This window comes from Neoarius graeffei, chromosome 13 (genome assembly GCF_027579695.1).
Source record: "Neoarius graeffei isolate fNeoGra1 chromosome 13, fNeoGra1.pri, whole genome shotgun sequence".
NCBI classification, from domain to species: Eukaryota; Metazoa; Chordata; class Actinopteri; order Siluriformes; family Ariidae; genus Neoarius; species Neoarius graeffei.
In genome coordinates this window covers 56171571-56188907 of record NC_083581.1, presented here as the reverse complement: position 1 = coordinate 56188907, position 17337 = coordinate 56171571, and the positions used below count along the sequence as shown (strand labels likewise).

At 40.9% G+C, this 17337-nt stretch overlaps 1 protein-coding gene across 1 annotated transcript in view; it reads left to right on the top strand.

Moving 5' to 3' along the window:
• lemd1 (LEM domain containing 1) overlaps positions 1–17337 on the top strand; it is a 41743-nt gene extending 24406 nt beyond the window's left edge. Inside the window, exons 5-10 of the mRNA XM_060936902.1 lie at positions 4676–4741; positions 8874–8957; positions 11610–11691; positions 11849–11955; positions 12332–12396; positions 16810–17337. Coding sequence (XP_060792885.1) covers positions 4676–4741; positions 8874–8957; positions 11610–11691; positions 11849–11955; positions 12332–12396; positions 16810–17104 — 699 coding nt within the window. The 3' untranslated portion in view covers positions 17105–17337. The remainder of the gene's footprint in view (positions 1–4675; positions 4742–8873; positions 8958–11609; positions 11692–11848; positions 11956–12331; positions 12397–16809) is intronic.

Here is a 17337-nt window from a genome sequence, read left to right as displayed (position 1 = left end):
GAGATTCTGTTCAAATTGTTTTTTTTTTTTTCTTCTATAAAGCCTGAGCCATTTATTTTAGTTTATAATTATTGTTTAATTTAGTCTTCAGGAGAGACTGCCAGCACACAGTACTAGTATTAATAGTTTTTTTTTTTTCTTACATGAAAGCTGAGGCATTTATATTATATTTTAAGGTAACTTCATGTTGTGCTGTGAGGTTCTATGCACTTTAACTTTTGAACCAACAGGAGCATTTGGATAAGTAAAGCCTATTTTTCTGCATTTTTGTAGTCCTGGTCATCTTTTATATTGGTAAAGTTGTTTATAGGATCATTTCTCAGTGTCTTTGTTTTTTTAATCAATAGTTTTTCAGTAATAACTTAATATTTAACATATCACTCAATTTTAATCACAAAAAGAGAAAATCGCAACAATTTCTCGCAACTTTCACTTCCTCCCGCAATGTAATCGCAACAAAAACCTAAAAAACACCACAACTTTCATCGCAATTTTTTGGAAACCCACCGCAACATCAGACATTTTAGCCCTCAACAATCACAAAAAAGGCCCGCGGAATGCTGGGGGGACTGGAAAAAGAAGGAAGTATGACCACGATTATTTAAAGTTTGGATTTTCATGGACTGGATCTGAAGATGCTCCACTGCCACAGTGTGTTGTCTGCCAAGAGGTGCTAGCTAACGATGCTATGAGATGTTTAAAATGTGTAAAACAAGATGTTTTAAAAAGCACAGATGTTTAAAATGTGAAAAAGAAAAAAATAAAAACGTGTACAACAACCATTTTTTTAAAATACGAATGGAACATTAAGTATAGCAACAACAAAAATTGTAAGGGGGGGGGGCGCTGTTGTTTATTTGCTCTCCAATGGGGGGCTGACTCTCCCACACTTTGAAAACCCCTGAGATAACTCTTGAAGATATTTATGGCTTGGCATCCTGCCAGTGGGTTAATGAGCCTAAGCGCTGGTCTAGCGTGCAAGGCCAGACGTGTATACATATCTCATGGAAAATAGTTTATAGAGAACTTGATGGTTCCTGCTTTGTCGTCTGTGGGCATGTTCGATGCATAATGTTTTACAATTACATCAAGGATGTCATGGCACTGAAATCTGAAGTAATGTTCAGCCAGATGCCATAAACTTCCTTGTTAGCTGAACAGATTTACCTAGCTAAAAGTGTCCATTATAGGCAACTCTTCAGTAAAAACATGAGCTAGTTATCTAGTGTTAGATAGCTAATTTCTTGATGGTAGGTCCCCTAAAATCTACTAGCTAGTTTTCTAGTTGGATATTAAATGAGCTATATACATTTATTGAAGCAATATTCTCCCTCTCACTTTAATCAGGAACACTATACCAATTCTGAGTAGGGCCTCGCTTTACCCTCAATTCTACATGGCATGAGTTTCATAAGACGTTGGGGACATCTCATCTCATTATCTCTAGCCGCTTTATCCTTCTACAGGGTCGCAGGCAAGCTGGAGCCTATCCCAGGTGACTACGGGCGAAAGGCGGGGTACATCCTGGACAAGTCGCGAGGTCATCACAGGGCTGACACATAGACACAGACAACCATTCACACTCACATTCACACCTACGGTCAATTTAGAGTCACCAGTTAACCTAACCTGCATGTCTTTGGACTGTGGGGGAAACCGGAGCACCCGGAGGAAACCCACGCGGACACGGGGAGAACATGCAAACTCCACACAGAAAGGTCCTCGCCGGCCACGGGGCTCGAACCCGGACCTTCTTGCTGTGAGGCGACAGCGCTAACCACTACACCACCGTGCCGCCATGTTGGGGACATTCCTTTGAAATTCTGAACCATGTTGACATGATTTGCATCACACAATTCCAGCAGATTTTTCAGGTGCACTTTTATGCTGCCAACTTCTTGTTCTACACATCCCAGTAATGTTCTATAGAGACTTCGCACCATCACGTGACCCCCACAGCAACGGTAACTACGCCACCATGACAGGAGGCAGCTTGTTGTGCTTCATTCAGCCTAGTTAGTTGTTATTGATCGGTATGGGAAGATATTGCTGCGTTTTTAGATGTGCAAATCGTTTTGAACGAAACAGACATCAGATTTTTTTTTTTTTATTTACCAAAAGTAATTCATCATCCAGGGGGGAGACTAGAACGATTTCTAAATGTAGAAGGGAAAATTGGGGGGGGGGGTTGTTCAGCAGGACTCAGTTCATTTCCACGAAGGTAAGAATTGAAAAGATTAATAATTTCACAACAGCAACGAGGTGCGCTCTCCTTTATCTCGTCTCTCGTTTCTCATCTGATTCCAGTTCTGATTGATGTTTTTGGTAGATCTTCCCCTGAGGAACAAAACTTGGTCGTTTGTTTGATGATTTTCTTGTTGTAAACAATTTGTTTACAACTTTGTTCAGTTAAATTGTGTCTCTTCCCTCAATTCTCAGTGGATTTCATTTCTGATTGTTTTATTTGAAAGAACTAGACCTTCTGCACAAAACTCGATCATTGTGTTGTCAATTTTATTTGCTAACGAACTGCTAATTAGGTCACCTTAATGAGTTTTTGGACTTTTCACTAGAATTGCGTCTCCTTTCGCAGTTCTCACCTGATTTCAGTTCTGATTGATGTTTTGGGTAGATCTTCCCTTGGGGAACAAAATTTAGTCCTTTGTTGATTTTCCTGTTGTAAACAATTTGTCGCGGAGGTTGGTCCTCTCTCACATTGTCACGTTTCAGTTCTGTTTGATGTTTTGGTAGTCATGGTTGTTGTGATGACAGGCCAGATGAGCTACTATGCCCTTGACGTTCTGGTTTGAATAAAATATGAGGAAGCAGAAACATGTTTGCTCATAGCCTAACATCAGTCATTAATTGAGCTTGTTTAAATTTATGTGGACAATTAAAAGTATTTATCCAAGACCAAAAATATGTGCACAGCTCACTATTTTCCATGATGTTTTTGGCTCAGCCTTTGGGCAAGACATCTGTTTGTATATGCGAGTTTAAGCGTGTTTAAGAATGTAATTGGCGTGCCAGCTTCAAGTAGCGATTCCACAGTCGTGGTGTGGTGCCACTTGCATTGCAAGTGCCAAGTTACATAACCTCAGTTCCCAATATGAGCCTCCATGGCTGAGCCGTCTACAGTGCTGTCCAGGAAAGGAACAGATTTTGCAGCGTCAGTTTGAATCCTGGCGTTGACGTAAAAGGCTGAGCACAGAGCTGTACAGGTCTCTAGTTGACAAGCTGTGGTTATTAAAGGAAACCAGGTAGATTTGTCACAATCTTGTCTTGGACGTCTGTGGACAATTCCTTTGATTTTTGTGGTTTGTGTTTTATATTGTATGGCCTTTTTGTGTTTTTCCAAACTATGCCTAATGAACTGAATTTCCAACATGTAAATCTAATCAAGTTGTAGAAGCATCTTATGAAATCATCATGAACTGTGTGTCAAAATCTTGGCCTTCTGGAGAAAAATAAGCCAGGATATACGTACTTTAAAAACGCAAAAGTACTGAATGACTCGTTCTTGTTCTAATGTGCATCCAATCAGATGCTCAATCAAACACATTTGTCTCAACCCTGTAAATAGACCAAGTATTGCTCTACAATAACGGCTAGTTGGCACCAAATATGGATTGTACAGTTTGTCATTAATTCCCCTAAAACCTAAACCATCCCTTGTGTGTTGGACTTGGAGTTATATGTATGTGTATCTGTGCTTCTTTCCCTTCCTAACGCTTGTTCTTAAGCTTAAAAAAAAATCTGAAATATTACCAGCTGCACTGACCACAATGGCCTCTGCAGTTAGTACACAGTTAATGTGTCTGGATAACACGGCCAGTGAAGGAGCATTTGCAGATACCAATGCGCATTGAGTGAGTTGGTGTGAAAGCATTTTTTTTCATGGTGTTATTTTAGTGCCTTGTGTTAAACAGCAGCGTATACCCTGTACATACTTGGAAGTGAGAATATTAAGCTTCCCGCGGGGGAGAGTGCCATTCAACATGAGGCAGAATAAATTGCTGCAGACCGGTAAGAAATGCCCCACAGCCTGGTACCAACCAGTAATCTCTGAGAATTCACCATGGGCAAATTGGTAGTGAGATTCTATACAGCTGAAAAGTGCTTTTTAAACACTCAGGTGCTTATTTAACCAGTTTTGTAATCCTCTGTTTAGATTTGGCAGTTTAAATTTGTTTAAATGTGCAATAGCATATCTCAAACTCTGTTGGTTGACGTGGAAAACAAGTAAGCCCTTTGGCATGCCCCCTCCCTGAATTCCTATTTGAAAAGGTGTCAACAGACAGAACCAAATCATGAGCACTTGGGATGATGAGTGGAAGTGAACGGAGTTCAATTTTAAATGACCTATCAAAGGGTCTGAAATGTCCCCCCCCCCCCCCCCCGTCATTTAGGATGCTTTTTGAAAACCTGTTTATGCCTTTTCATTGTAGAATGGTTTTACAAACTGATGATGAGAATAAACTCAATACTTTCTGAATGCACTGTATATAATGTGTATAACGTGTATTGGTAATTGCATTTAAAAATAGTTTGTTCAAGTTGAAAAGACCTACTTTGAAGACTCATTAGAAACTTGCATAATTTTCTTATACTTTTGTAGCTGGAGATCTTGCATAGATTTAATGGGTTTTCTGCTACCTTTTTCTACTTTGGATAGGTGGGGATGAACAATCGGAGCAAAGAAACATTTTATCCTCAGTGCTTTTATCCCCCTCTGAGACCGGTACTGTGTCAGCATCTTCACATTACTTAGTAAAAGGAAGGATTTCACTGCTCACTTTTGTCTTTTGGTTCTGGTTTTGACACCCCCCACCCCCAGTCACCCCTCCTTTAAAACAATATTTTAATTACACATGCTTTTAGTATTAAAAGGTTCTACTGGGAGAGAGAGTATTTGTATTTCACCTCTAACTGCCAGGGGTAGTGGGTAATACCTAGATTGATTTACAGCACTCTTGGCCCTTTTCCACTACCCTTTTTCGGCTCACTTCAGCTCACTTCAGCCCGACACGGCTCGGGTTTCGACTACCTTAGAGCAGCACGACTCAGCTCGCTTCAGCCCTGCTCAGCACCCAAAACTCGCACGGTTTTGGAGTAGGGCTGAAGCGAGCCAAACCGAGCCGAGTGGGGCTAGGGGCGTGAGGAGACACTCCCCTGTGCACTGATTGGTGAGGAGGAGTGTCCTCACATGCCCACACACGCCCCGCGAGCACGCTGGGATCTGTAAACACCGTAAACCCGGAAGAAGGAGAATTACGAATTACGAGAATTATGAAGCCTTATGCGCCTCGCCTCATCTATACGCTCTTGCCAGTATCTGTTGGCGTTGTCGGTGACAACAAGCCACAGCACCAAGACCAGCAACACTAACGACTCCATGTCCTCCATGTTTATTGTTTACTATCCGGGTCGTGAGACTACCGCTTAAAAGGTCACTGATGTCACTGTTTGCGCTGCCTAACAACATCACGTGACGTCCACCCACTTTCGCTAACTCCACCCAATGTGTCCACCCACTTCCAGCCAGCACGGTTCAGCGCGGTTGTAGTCGAAATGCAACTCCAACAGCCCCACTCAGCCCAACTCAGCACGGCACGGCTCAGCCCAACTCAGCCGCGTTGGTAGTGGAAAAGCGGCATCTGTCTTGTGATGGGCTCCAAAAAGAATCCATTTGGGAGTGGTGCCCCATTGGAGGGAGGGAAGGAGAGAGAGAGAAAATTATATATTACTGGACACTTCCTGAACTACCTGTGGAGTGGGGTGTTGTCATGGGGCTACTGGCAACATGTGGACCCCCAGTGTATGGTCAGAACATATCACCTAGCTGGAATCGAGTTCTTCCATCTTTCCTTGAAACTCTTCTTGCGGGTTCTTGGACATTGCCACATGCTGGTCTGTTCAGACAACTTTGTGACAAGATGACATGAAGTCAAGTAGCCATCTTGAAGGTTATATCAAGATGTGGGTTGATCCATGACTTGCCTCGTTGAAAGCAGCTCATCTGCCAGGGTTGCACAATTGTGCGAGGAATGCACTATCAAAATTGCACATGGGAGGGGCATTTGGACCCAGTGATGGAAGAGGATTGGCAAGACATGGATCTCTTTGCCAGTGCCAAATAAACCCATTACCAGGTATCGTCCTCCCTATATTGACCCATAACTAGCTCACAGTTGTATGCCCTTCTTCCTTCATGACTGATTTATTTTTCCACCACAGCGCACAGGATTTAGCAGCCAGTCTACATGTGCCCACGAGACAGCTGGCAAGACCTTGGATTCCATTGGAGCCTTTTCACTTTTCTTTCAGGGACTGCTAAACTATGGAAGTAAAACATGGATGCCTCCCTTGTCTAATCAGAGGCTGGCCCTCTGGGTGGTGCATGTCTTCACCTAGGCTTAGACCAGCAGGTCATTCAGCCTTAAGTGTAACATGCTGTTCTACGCATCTCCTCATCTTGGGCCTTCTTTAGATGTATACAACTCCAGGAAGTCTGCTGTTGCTGCCTTGGTATCACTCTGCGCTTTCTCCAGATCCTATAAGATCAACCTCACCTGTCCAGGGGGTGTGAGATTTGGAAGCAATCTCTGATCACTTTTTCAAGTGTTCTTAAAAGGAGTCCTGTTCCTCATTATATTGTTGGTATACATTATCCAGGTGATTCTCTGTGTCATGCATCACTACGCAACCTTGTTGGAAGATATTTGCATCCATACACACACAAACAGGATATCTGCATGTTACACGCACGCTCCTAGCAATTATCTGGCTCACATCTTTGCAGGCAAAACTCCTACAATGGTCCACGTTTATAGTTCAGCACAGACAAAAATGCTTTAAACGTAATTTATTAAAATACCGAGGGATTCAAAATATGGAATTTGACTGGTTCCTGAGCGTGCACACAGCTGTGGATGTTTCTGATTAAATGACCCTCAGTATTACTTAAAGGAAAATACTGGGAATGCTTATTCATTCTTTTTATTGATTTATTTAACGTGGGCCCTGTTTTCCCATCTCTTTGGGTCCAGATATTTACTAGGGACAAAAACAATTTAAATCAGTCCCGTATAAAGTTAGAACATTATAACCAGCAACTGCAAAACAGCTATACAGTGTAATCCTATCTGGCAAACATCTCTGTCAAAATAAACAGCTTGTTTTTGTCACTGACGGGCTCATAATATTATAAGTGTCTGACAACATGGAAAGGATCACTATAAAGATACACCTGTGTCTTTGTACCTCAATAACTCTAAAGAAACTGTAGAAAATGACTGTTTCTCATGGTTTAACTCTAATGGACTGATTTAAACCGTTTTTGACCCTAGTAAATATTTGGACTTGAAAATAGGGGCCGGTTTAAAAAAAAAATCCTGTCATTTTCCTTTAATTGCATCCAATTTTATGGTGTCTGTCTGTCCGTCCGTCCGTCCATCCAGTTATTCAGCAGTTTTAAAATGTAGACAGCACATCATTTTTGCACTTTAGTACAGTTTTAAAACACTCCTACACCATTGTGTTGTCCTCTCTTATTTACTCTTTCTTACACTGGGGATTGCTTCCACTTCAGGTTCATAATTGGTGGTAGGTAGTGAATATTTTAACTCGAGCTTTGCAATCTTTCAAACAGCTTTTTAGTGTATTCCATCCATTTTGGCATATCACTACAGTGATGTGGCCGTTCTGACGGCTTCAGCCATCAAAGTGTCTAGAGAACACTACAGTAGTGGTTTCCCATTGCCTTTTACTGGATTATTATAGAGGTTTTCTCCTCTCAACCATTCACACTCGCACCTATGGACAAGTTAGAGCCTCCAATTAGCCTAACCTGCATGCCTTTGGACTGTGGGAGAAACCAGAGCACTCGGAGGAAACCCACACAGACACGGGGAGAGCATGCAAACTCCACACGCAAAGGCTCGAACCCAGAACCTTCTTGCTGTGAGGCGACAGTGCTAACCACTTGCATCATCGTGCCACCTTTTAGTGTATTAGTGAGTTATTTATTTACTTACTTGCTTATTTAAACTACACGAGACAAGACACTGGGTTGTAACCTGTTCATCCAAGATCATGTTAGGATCATCAATAGTAAACTGTGATTTAATATTGGACAAAAAGGAAATGAACTAGATTGCAATTATTTTCTAGGTGTTGAACCCACTTTACACCAAAATAACAGATAGATAGAACCTTATAATGCTAAAGTCACAAGGTGTTAGGTTTAATGTTTTCTCTTTGGGTTAATTTGGTTGTGGTCTAGTGTACTAATTAACAGTTATTCGCCGAAGGCAAGGTGAATGTCTGTGAATAATAACTGAGATGAAGTCAAGGTTATTATTCACTGAGCCTGAGGCAGATAATTGCTTTAGTATAAATACGCAGGTGATTTATTTCAAAAATATAAAAATAAATCGTATTTAAAAAATAATTTATTTCAGTCTTCAAAAGCAGCATGCAAATGTAATAACGGTGTGGCGCAGACTTGTCACTTATCTATCCAAGTCACATCAAGTACTTTTGTTTTGAAATGGATAAAGTAAATCTCAAGTCTACCTTCCCTTTGAATAGTTTCAGACCAAACTTCGTAGCATCTTTAGTGCTTTTAGGAACAGAATTTTCTTTCATAATTTGTAATTCTTCCTCACTTACAGTGACAAAGCGATTGGCCGCCATTTTGCTGAGTCACTTGAGGTGATCATCAAGAAATAGTCAGAATCTCTCGACCAATCAGTGTGCACGGTTTTCTATAATCACCTCCATATTTATACTAAATTATTTTGTTGAACTGTTGAGCATAGCATTTGACAATTTAATTGTAGTTGTGACTGAAGTAGATATATGAATTACAGGGGAAGAATCAAGAGATGTCACTGGAGAGCATCCAAAGCAGCTCCCTGTCCTTCAGCATCACACAGCTCGTGGAGGAGGGGAGTGTGTGTGTGTGTGTGTGTGTGTGTGAGAGAGAGCGCGCAAGCGAGAGAGTTGTGAACATGATGTTTTATAAATATTGTATGCATTAAGTGTGGTACATATGTTTTGTTGTCTTGCTGTGGTGGATAAAGCATATTTTCAAAAATGTGCAATGTCCACTAAACACTAAAATAGTGAGTCTGACTTCAATTTAGCTCTTTGCTCAGGTTCTTTTGAGTAAAGATAGGATAAGTTTTGGGCAACTGTACATCAGTTTACCTTTAATTTATGGGTGTTTTGGCTATATGAATTCTTCTGTTATACAGGGTGTTTCAAAAAATTTGATATTATTTGAGATGTAAATATCCCAGAAACTACATAGTCGAGGCAAATGAAACTGAACATGCTTAATGTTGAGCAATATAAGATTTATTCTTCAAAATTTGAATGAGAAATTCAAAGGTATGTGGATTCCATGAACGATTTCACAAATTTTCAGTATTCGTGAACGCGCTCGACCGTCTCTTCTGAGGCTGGTGGTCGTCCAGATCCTTTCGCCCTGCGCAGACAGCCTTTCCTCTGTGAACTTTTTGTGCCATATCCAAATCTGCATTGCACTTGGTGCATTTTTAGAGAATTCTCTCATAAATGCATGCTGCACAGTCTTGTTCGAGCGTACTCTAACACACAAAACGCCTTTTCTTTTCCAGTGAATGGCATTTCTATACCTAAAAAGATCAAAACAAAATGCATTAAGCATAAAATTTTGACCTGTTTCCACACATGCTGTTACAATTTGAGGTCAATTGAACGAGAATTGGAAAAGTTATTAGATTGTGAAACACGGGCGATTGCTCTAAGACAACGAGGGAGGCTCAGCCTCCTCTAAAAATTCTGGATCTGAAATAGCAATGTTAGAAGTTATAACATTGCTATTTCAGATCCAAAATCATAGAAATATATGTGCTCAACCCAACTACAGTGCGAAATCATTCCGTTATAACTTTCCCCAGTTCGCCTAATGTGCGCGTGAGTTTTTTCCCCCTCGTGACAGCGCGATGCAGCGCAGCCTCAGTGGACTTCAGTGGCATTTGGGAGCTGTGCGCTTTTCAATCTCAAAATGCAAGACGGTTATTGGACAAATACTGTGAAAACGCCCGCCCACAGTCCCACAGACTCCCAGCCTCAGTGGACTTCAATGGCATTTGGGAGCTATGCGCTTTTCAATCTCAAAATGCAAGACGGTTATTGGACAAATACTGCGAAAATGCCCGCCTACGGACTCCAAGCCTCACAGTGGGAGGGACATGGCAGTTTCCGCGAGGAGACTGGTGATTGGTGAAAGCGGCCGGATATTTTCTTTGATTGACAGCTCGTTTCAACTATAGACAGGCAGCGGTGAATCTCAGTTCAGTCCCATGTGGATTCGCAAGTGCTGTGGTGTATTGTAAGAGATCAGCTTACATTTCGATTTCATTCATTACATACGGTTTCTACCAGCTTTTTTAGTTTGTATATATTTTCATTGTAAATGAAGTGTAAATATAGTGTTGTCAAGTTTGCTATCTTAGTTCCAGAAATTTCGTTTATTTGAGTGACTGAACTTGAACTTGAGGGGGCTAGTCAGCTAGCAAGAAAGCTGCGCACGGATGCCAAGCACTGCTGATTTAATTTTGGCGAAGCCATTTGCCAGTCTTCCTTTCGAGGAAAAAATTAAAATTAAAGAGCAGGGTAGACCAACGCCTCAAATTGACTTGGTGAAAAAGGTAGGGAATAATACTCATTCCTTTCAGCTCTCCTGGTACGAGAAAGTGAATTGGCTAACAGCAAGCGACCCACATCAACAACAGTAAATAGGCTACTTTAGTAATATGTCATGGATGGACCAAAAATATAGAATCTATTTAAAATGTTTATGCTGAGTATATTATATTGGAATATATATTTCTCTGGATATGAATTAAACACAGCTACAATTTGGAAAACATTTTTTAAACAAAAACACAGCCGAGAACATTTCACACTACAGACCTGGATTAAAAGTGAAGGGTTATCAAAATTGTCAATAAAACATTTCTCAGTCAAAATAAGTAAAATATAGGGAAAGTGTCATTGAATGAAATGTGTGGCACCCAGCTCTATGTTTGGCTCCCCAAGGTCAGTGCTTGTGCCTATTCCAGAACACTCTGCTGTTACTGCTGAGGTTCCTGACAAAGAGCTGCTTTCAATAATGATCAATTTTTAAACAACATGCCACAATTTTAAAATATAAAATGTTAAAATATACCCCCCCCCCCCCCCCCCAACACCACCATCATGTATATTGGACAGTAGGCTAATGGGGCAAAAGAACCTGTTATTTCACAGTTTGTGACCCTGCCAACAATCAGCCAGATCAGAGGCAGGAGTATGGGCAAAATTGATGTGTTTTTTCTTTTAAAATCTGGAAATATCGTAACCGACCAGCCTCCCCTGTTTGAAAGACTACCAGCCGCCACTGTTGTGAAAGGATATCAGATTTTTTTGAAACACCCTGTACATCACTTTGCAATTTTTTTGTTAGAAATTTGACACTTTGGTGATCACTGTTAATTATTAAAAGCTATAGGATTACTACATTGGTTTTATTTGTTTGTGAACGAGAATTATAATCCGAGTGGCTGTATGGAGTGCAGATTGAAAACAGGCTGAGTCCTCCATCAAAATCAGCAGAGGAGAAGAGAAGCTGTAGCCAGACAGCAGTGGCAAGCAAGGCACAACGGATCAGTAATCCTGTTAAATGTGTGGGTAAACACACACTCTGGGATCAGCTAAAAATTATATGCTGTAGCTTGTTAAATATTTACAAAGCATTCTAGTCTGTGTACATGGCCAAGTTAAAATCTGGAATTGTTTATAAAGTGTATGTTGGACTTTTATGACTTTCAGCAGCTCAGCAAAAGTACAGCAGATATGTCTCTCTATCTGACCCCGGAGTATTCGCCTCTTCAGAAACGGACCACTACAACAAAACCAGCAATTGTAACTCAGTCCTTTGTTTGATGTGGTTCTGTCCTCACACTCTGGTGTGCATCATCTTGTTCTTGCAGGAGCTTAACTATAATTTTTCTCCTTATTAACTTAAACTTTAAAAGGGATCTCCCCTCCCCCACTTATTTTTTCCAATATTTATTCTGATTTTGTCTTGAACAATCCGTTGTAGCTAGTGCACCATTTCCAACCACATGGGTGTTAGTCTTGTTCTTTTTGTCACTACTTCTTTTCTTAGTTGGTCACTTGCATGTGTTTTGCTGTCCACTTTAAACCACGTCTCTGTCGCCACGCCTCACTTTATTTTTATTCACAATTTTGTCCTGTCAACTCACTTCATGTAATTCCTTTGTTTCTTCTGTGGTAGGAAGCTGTGACTGATGTTCTGAGGGAGATGTTCCCAGACACTGCACTTACTCCAACTGGGATCACGTGAGTCCAACCAGTAGAAATTTATTGGAAATCTTATTGTTAAAGTTGCAGTGTGTATGATCTTTATTTATTTATTTTTGTTTAACAAAAAACAGAGTCGGTGCAGAAGAAAAATAATCTAGTGTTTTGTCATGTGACTATTTGATTGCAGTTACCATATTTGGAGCTCAATTTCTTGCTGTGCTACACAATGCAAATGCAATTAGAGGTGAAAGATGGCTGAATTTACTGTACTTCAGAAGAGAATAAACTATACTTCAACATGGTTAATAAAATCTACTGAAAATTATGTGCATTCACCCAAGCTACTTGGGTAAATTGTTGGTGCCAGAAAAGCTGGTTTGAATATTTCTGTAACTGCTGATCTCCTGAGATTGTCATGCTCAAGTCTTTAGAGTAAGGGTCTTCAATCTTGTCTGCAAAGGGCTGGTGAGGCTGCAGATTTTCATTCCAGCCAAATAGGAGGCACACTTGATGATAGTTGAGCCCAAGAGAGCTGATTAAACAACTGAAAATGGGTGTGACTCCTGCCTGGTTGGAATAAAAGCCTGCAGTGACACTGGCCCTTTGTGGACTGAATGCTGCAATAACAACATCCAGTGAGCGGCAGGTCTGCGAATGGAAATGCTTTGTTGGCGAGAGCTCAACGGAGAATGGGCAGTCCTCACTTCAAAGGGCTGCTTGAGGGTTAAGACTTATACCCTGTCCACACTAGGGATTTTGTACCGATACGATACTACTTTCGTACCGCAACACCTGTCCACACTAGCAACTATACCGGTACTGTAGCGGTATAACTGTATCGGTACTGTAGCGCTTCGCTGTAGTGTGGACAGATGAAGCAGTTCTGTATCGATACAAATATAATGCGCATGCGCAAAGTCACACAGCTCAATCGATGTCTTCGCTGAATAAAATCGTGAAAAACGGAGATTCGTTTTCTTTGTTTCTTTCTCAATTGCCTCGCGTGTTTTATACAATTCGACTGAATAAATGACCACCAGAAATACAGACTGTACATTGACAACAAAAAGCACACACACGTTGTTTCATCCGCCATATTCTCGGAAGGAAGTTACTCGGTAACCACGGAAACATTTCGCGCACGCGCATTTCAACTACCGTGAAAGAAAATCCCAAACATTTCTCGCTAGTGTGGACAGATGCACTAAACTGTACCGGTATACTTTGTATCGATACAATTATACCACTATCGTACCGGTATATATGTGAACACAGCTTTTAGTTTTAGGTTTCAGGTTGGCGTTGGGGGTAGGTTGGATTGTCCCACAATGTGGCTAGATAGCTAACGTTATCTATGGTGACATAAAATTCAATATGACCAGGGATCTTCTGTTGTAGAGAATCAAGTGTGTTGAGGTAGTTGATTAATAGTTTAACTAAAAATTAATTGTTGTAATGAAGCATTGACAGTAACTTTGGTGCAGTCAGTCCACTATTCGTTGCCATTTTAAGGACTGAATATATAGTATAATGTCACATAAAATGCTAGGATCATATGATGTTTGAGCTACTGGGGATCACTGAGAATTCTGTAATAGTATTAACACTCACTGGTGGTGTCAGGGTGTCGGTTTTAAAATTTGCACTTGTATATCATACAACAGCCGAGATGTCCTATGCCATCTCACCCAAACTTCAGGCATGAAAGATGGTCAGCTACAAAGGCCAAACATATTGAGAGCGAGTGTGAAAGTCTATTACAGTGTCTTAGGAAATCATATTCCAGACTGATACCATTTCATCCTTTATTTTTTCTGAATAGGTAAGGGGCTTATTTGGTCTCCAGTTTAGTTGTAAGTTACTGAATGATAGAGTCAGCCAGTTTATCCTCATTACAGAGTTTGTGTTTGTAACCCAGTTGAGAAATGATGATAGCCATCAGTACAGGATGTATTGGTGAGTTTCTCTATATTTCATTTAAGCAATATCACACATGAGAGAATACTCTTGTACTAAATATCAGCATGACTGGTAGCTAATCACAGCTGTGCTGATATTAAGTACAACAGCATGACCTCAAGTGTGATATTGCTTTTATACAGCAGTTCTATAAAACAAGAAATTAATATACAATAAGTGGCATGTCGGACGCAATATGGCTAAATGTTCTCTTTATTTTTGCTCCATGAGCAGAAATGGATCCTGAAGAAGCCACATTCAATTGTTGGCACATTGGCTAGCTGGCTAGCTATCTCTCATTGATTTGTATGTTCCCATTAAAAGTAGACGGCCTTTTGATTTCATAAAATCGGTGAAATTTAGTTCCCTCTGAAATTTGGTCATTGTGATGTACGTTTTTATTTTTGTAATATCTTAAAAAAAAAAAGGCCATTCTGTGGCTGGGAAGTTATTTAATTTGAGGGGATTCCCGAGCAAATAATGTACCTGAAATCACTCGCTTCGTGCAGTCAAGCAGACAAAGGAAGTCTGTGCGCGCATGCGCAGGTTTGCCTGAGTCGTTGTCGTGTTCTTCATTTTTTGGGGTTTTATGTCCGCTGGCATCCAGTGTTGCATTACTGCCATCTACAGGTTTACCTTGACCGTGCACTGACAGTTACATCATTCTGTCACTAAACGAACAGCTGAGCACCGATATTTATTAGTTTGGTCCTCCGTTTCCTTTCCTTCGCAACGTAACGTCTTCTCGTTTTCCGTTACTGTAGTCGGTCTTTCACGTTTCATTTGCACACTCGTGTTCTCCATTGTTCTCTCCTGTTTCAAATTTGTATCCCACAATGCTTTGCGTGAACGGAGAAAGTCCACCATGTCATGCATGACGTAGTCTCTTGAATTAGGTTACGGTGAAGCAAGAAAAAAATGGTGGAGAATTTAGGGCCACAGGACTATAAATTGTTCTTTTAGGGAAAAAATGTAATAAAATCCTAAGTCTGTGATTTGAATTCAGTAGCTTTCAGTCCACTAAACAAGCATAATTTGGTGTCTGGGAATCCCCCCCGTGACCTAGACATGAAAAATCTGAAAGGCAGTTTACCTTTAAAAGTGCTTCCGGTAAAATTTGTGGCCCTTCTTTTTGATCTTCATCTGACAAGCTTTCATATTTTATTTTAAGTCAGAAGTTACATTCTTGAAAAGTACCTTTGCTATGTCCTGTGATGTTGATAACACTCTCGTAGGAAGTGTAATTTTACCTGCCCAATGCAGGAGTGATGCACAGAGTGAAATATCTCTGTGCTGTCATACTAAATATTGTCACACTTGGAATGCTGCTTGACTGATCGAATTGCCACTGATGTGACTGGTCGAGTGACATTCAAAGAGTGCTGGAACTAACTGTTGTATAAATTCTGTTATATTTCCCAAGAGTGAGTGATTTGAGCCACCTGCTCCTTTGATGTGTCTTTTCCTCCTGTGGTCAGAGTCTTAGCTATTGTGCTAAATCCATCCATCCACCTCTCCCTCCTGCCCTGCTTCTCATCAGGGTTGTGGGTGCATTAGAGCAAGTCCCAGCTGACTTTGGGCGAGATACGGGGTACACCCTGGGGAGGTCGCCAATCTATCGCAGGGCTAACATGGAGATGAACTCCATGGGAGTTCACACTCCCATTCACACCTGTAGGAAATTTAGAGTAGCCAGTTGACGTAATATGCATAGTTTTTGGACTGGCCCCCGTCGGCCGCAAGGTTTGAACCCTGAACATTCTTGCTGTGAGGCAGCAATACAGCACTGTGCTGCCCTAAGACTGTTCAGTTTGTGTTAAACTTTGACAGAATGGAGAACAAACAAATTCAATTACAAGGCGTGTTCACCTTATTCTCCATAATGTTTTACTTAGCTAGGCAGACAGTGCCAAAGACATGCATGTCATTTCCTTGGGGGGGAGCCTCTGTATTCAGCCTGTGGTCTGTTGCATGCAGTGTGCGATGAGATTACAACATGGCAAACATCTTGTCTTAAATCTGAAATTGTATTCTTAGCTAGCTAGCTAGCTACAATACATTAGGCTGATTTTATGATGCCACAGAATGATCAGGCAGTCACAATAAAAGCTACGGATGAAGGTAACTAATAAACACGCTCTTGTTGAGAGGCCTTCTTTATTCGTCTGGTACTTACCAACAATGATGGTCAAATTGAAGTGCACAATATATTTATTTTATTCCCATAACACATTTGTAATACTGAGTAATCATGAGTGAAATCTTGGACTATATAATAGTACATCACTCTACCATTGGTGCCTGCTGTTTAATCTACTTGTGTGCCCAGAGAGATTTAATGAAGAAAGAGTACAGTAATAATGTTCTTTCAAAAGTAGCTTGCAATAACATGTTTTTCTCCAGAGAGAGACAAATTCCTAAATCTTTCATCCGGTAGCTTCCTGTTATTCATCATCAGATAAAGGTGCCTTCTCTTTTCTTGCTCTTTAGTGCCACCAAGAGACGGTCTATAAAGGGGGCAGCAGGTCGTCCTGTACAGTTCAAATACCTGGAAACCCCACTGAGTCCTGCCACACTGGAGAGACGGGACATCGAGCAGCGTCTGGTTCCTCTGTGGGTGCAGATTGTGGTGTTCATTTTGGTGGCTGCTCTCCTATGCTTCATTTACATATCGATGGAAGAATCACTGGAGAATCCCTTCAGCACGTTGCCAAACAGCCTGAGTCAGGAGCCGGGTAGCGATGACCTTGAACTTGTCCCTAACTCTCAGGACACACGCACCTGAGACAGGGTGTGTGTGTTGGACTGGCTTGCATAGAATTTCATAGTAATCCCGGAGTTGCAGAAGTCAAATAAACCTAGCTGTATATAGTTTCTGTTGGTATATTTACTTGTGTGGGCTTTTACCTTGTTGCAGGTTATCTACTGCTCACTTAAGCAGGATCAATAAAATGACCTGGTGAAGTCTTGGTTGAAGAGCCACAGTGTTGGGTCACAATATATTTATATGCAAGTCTT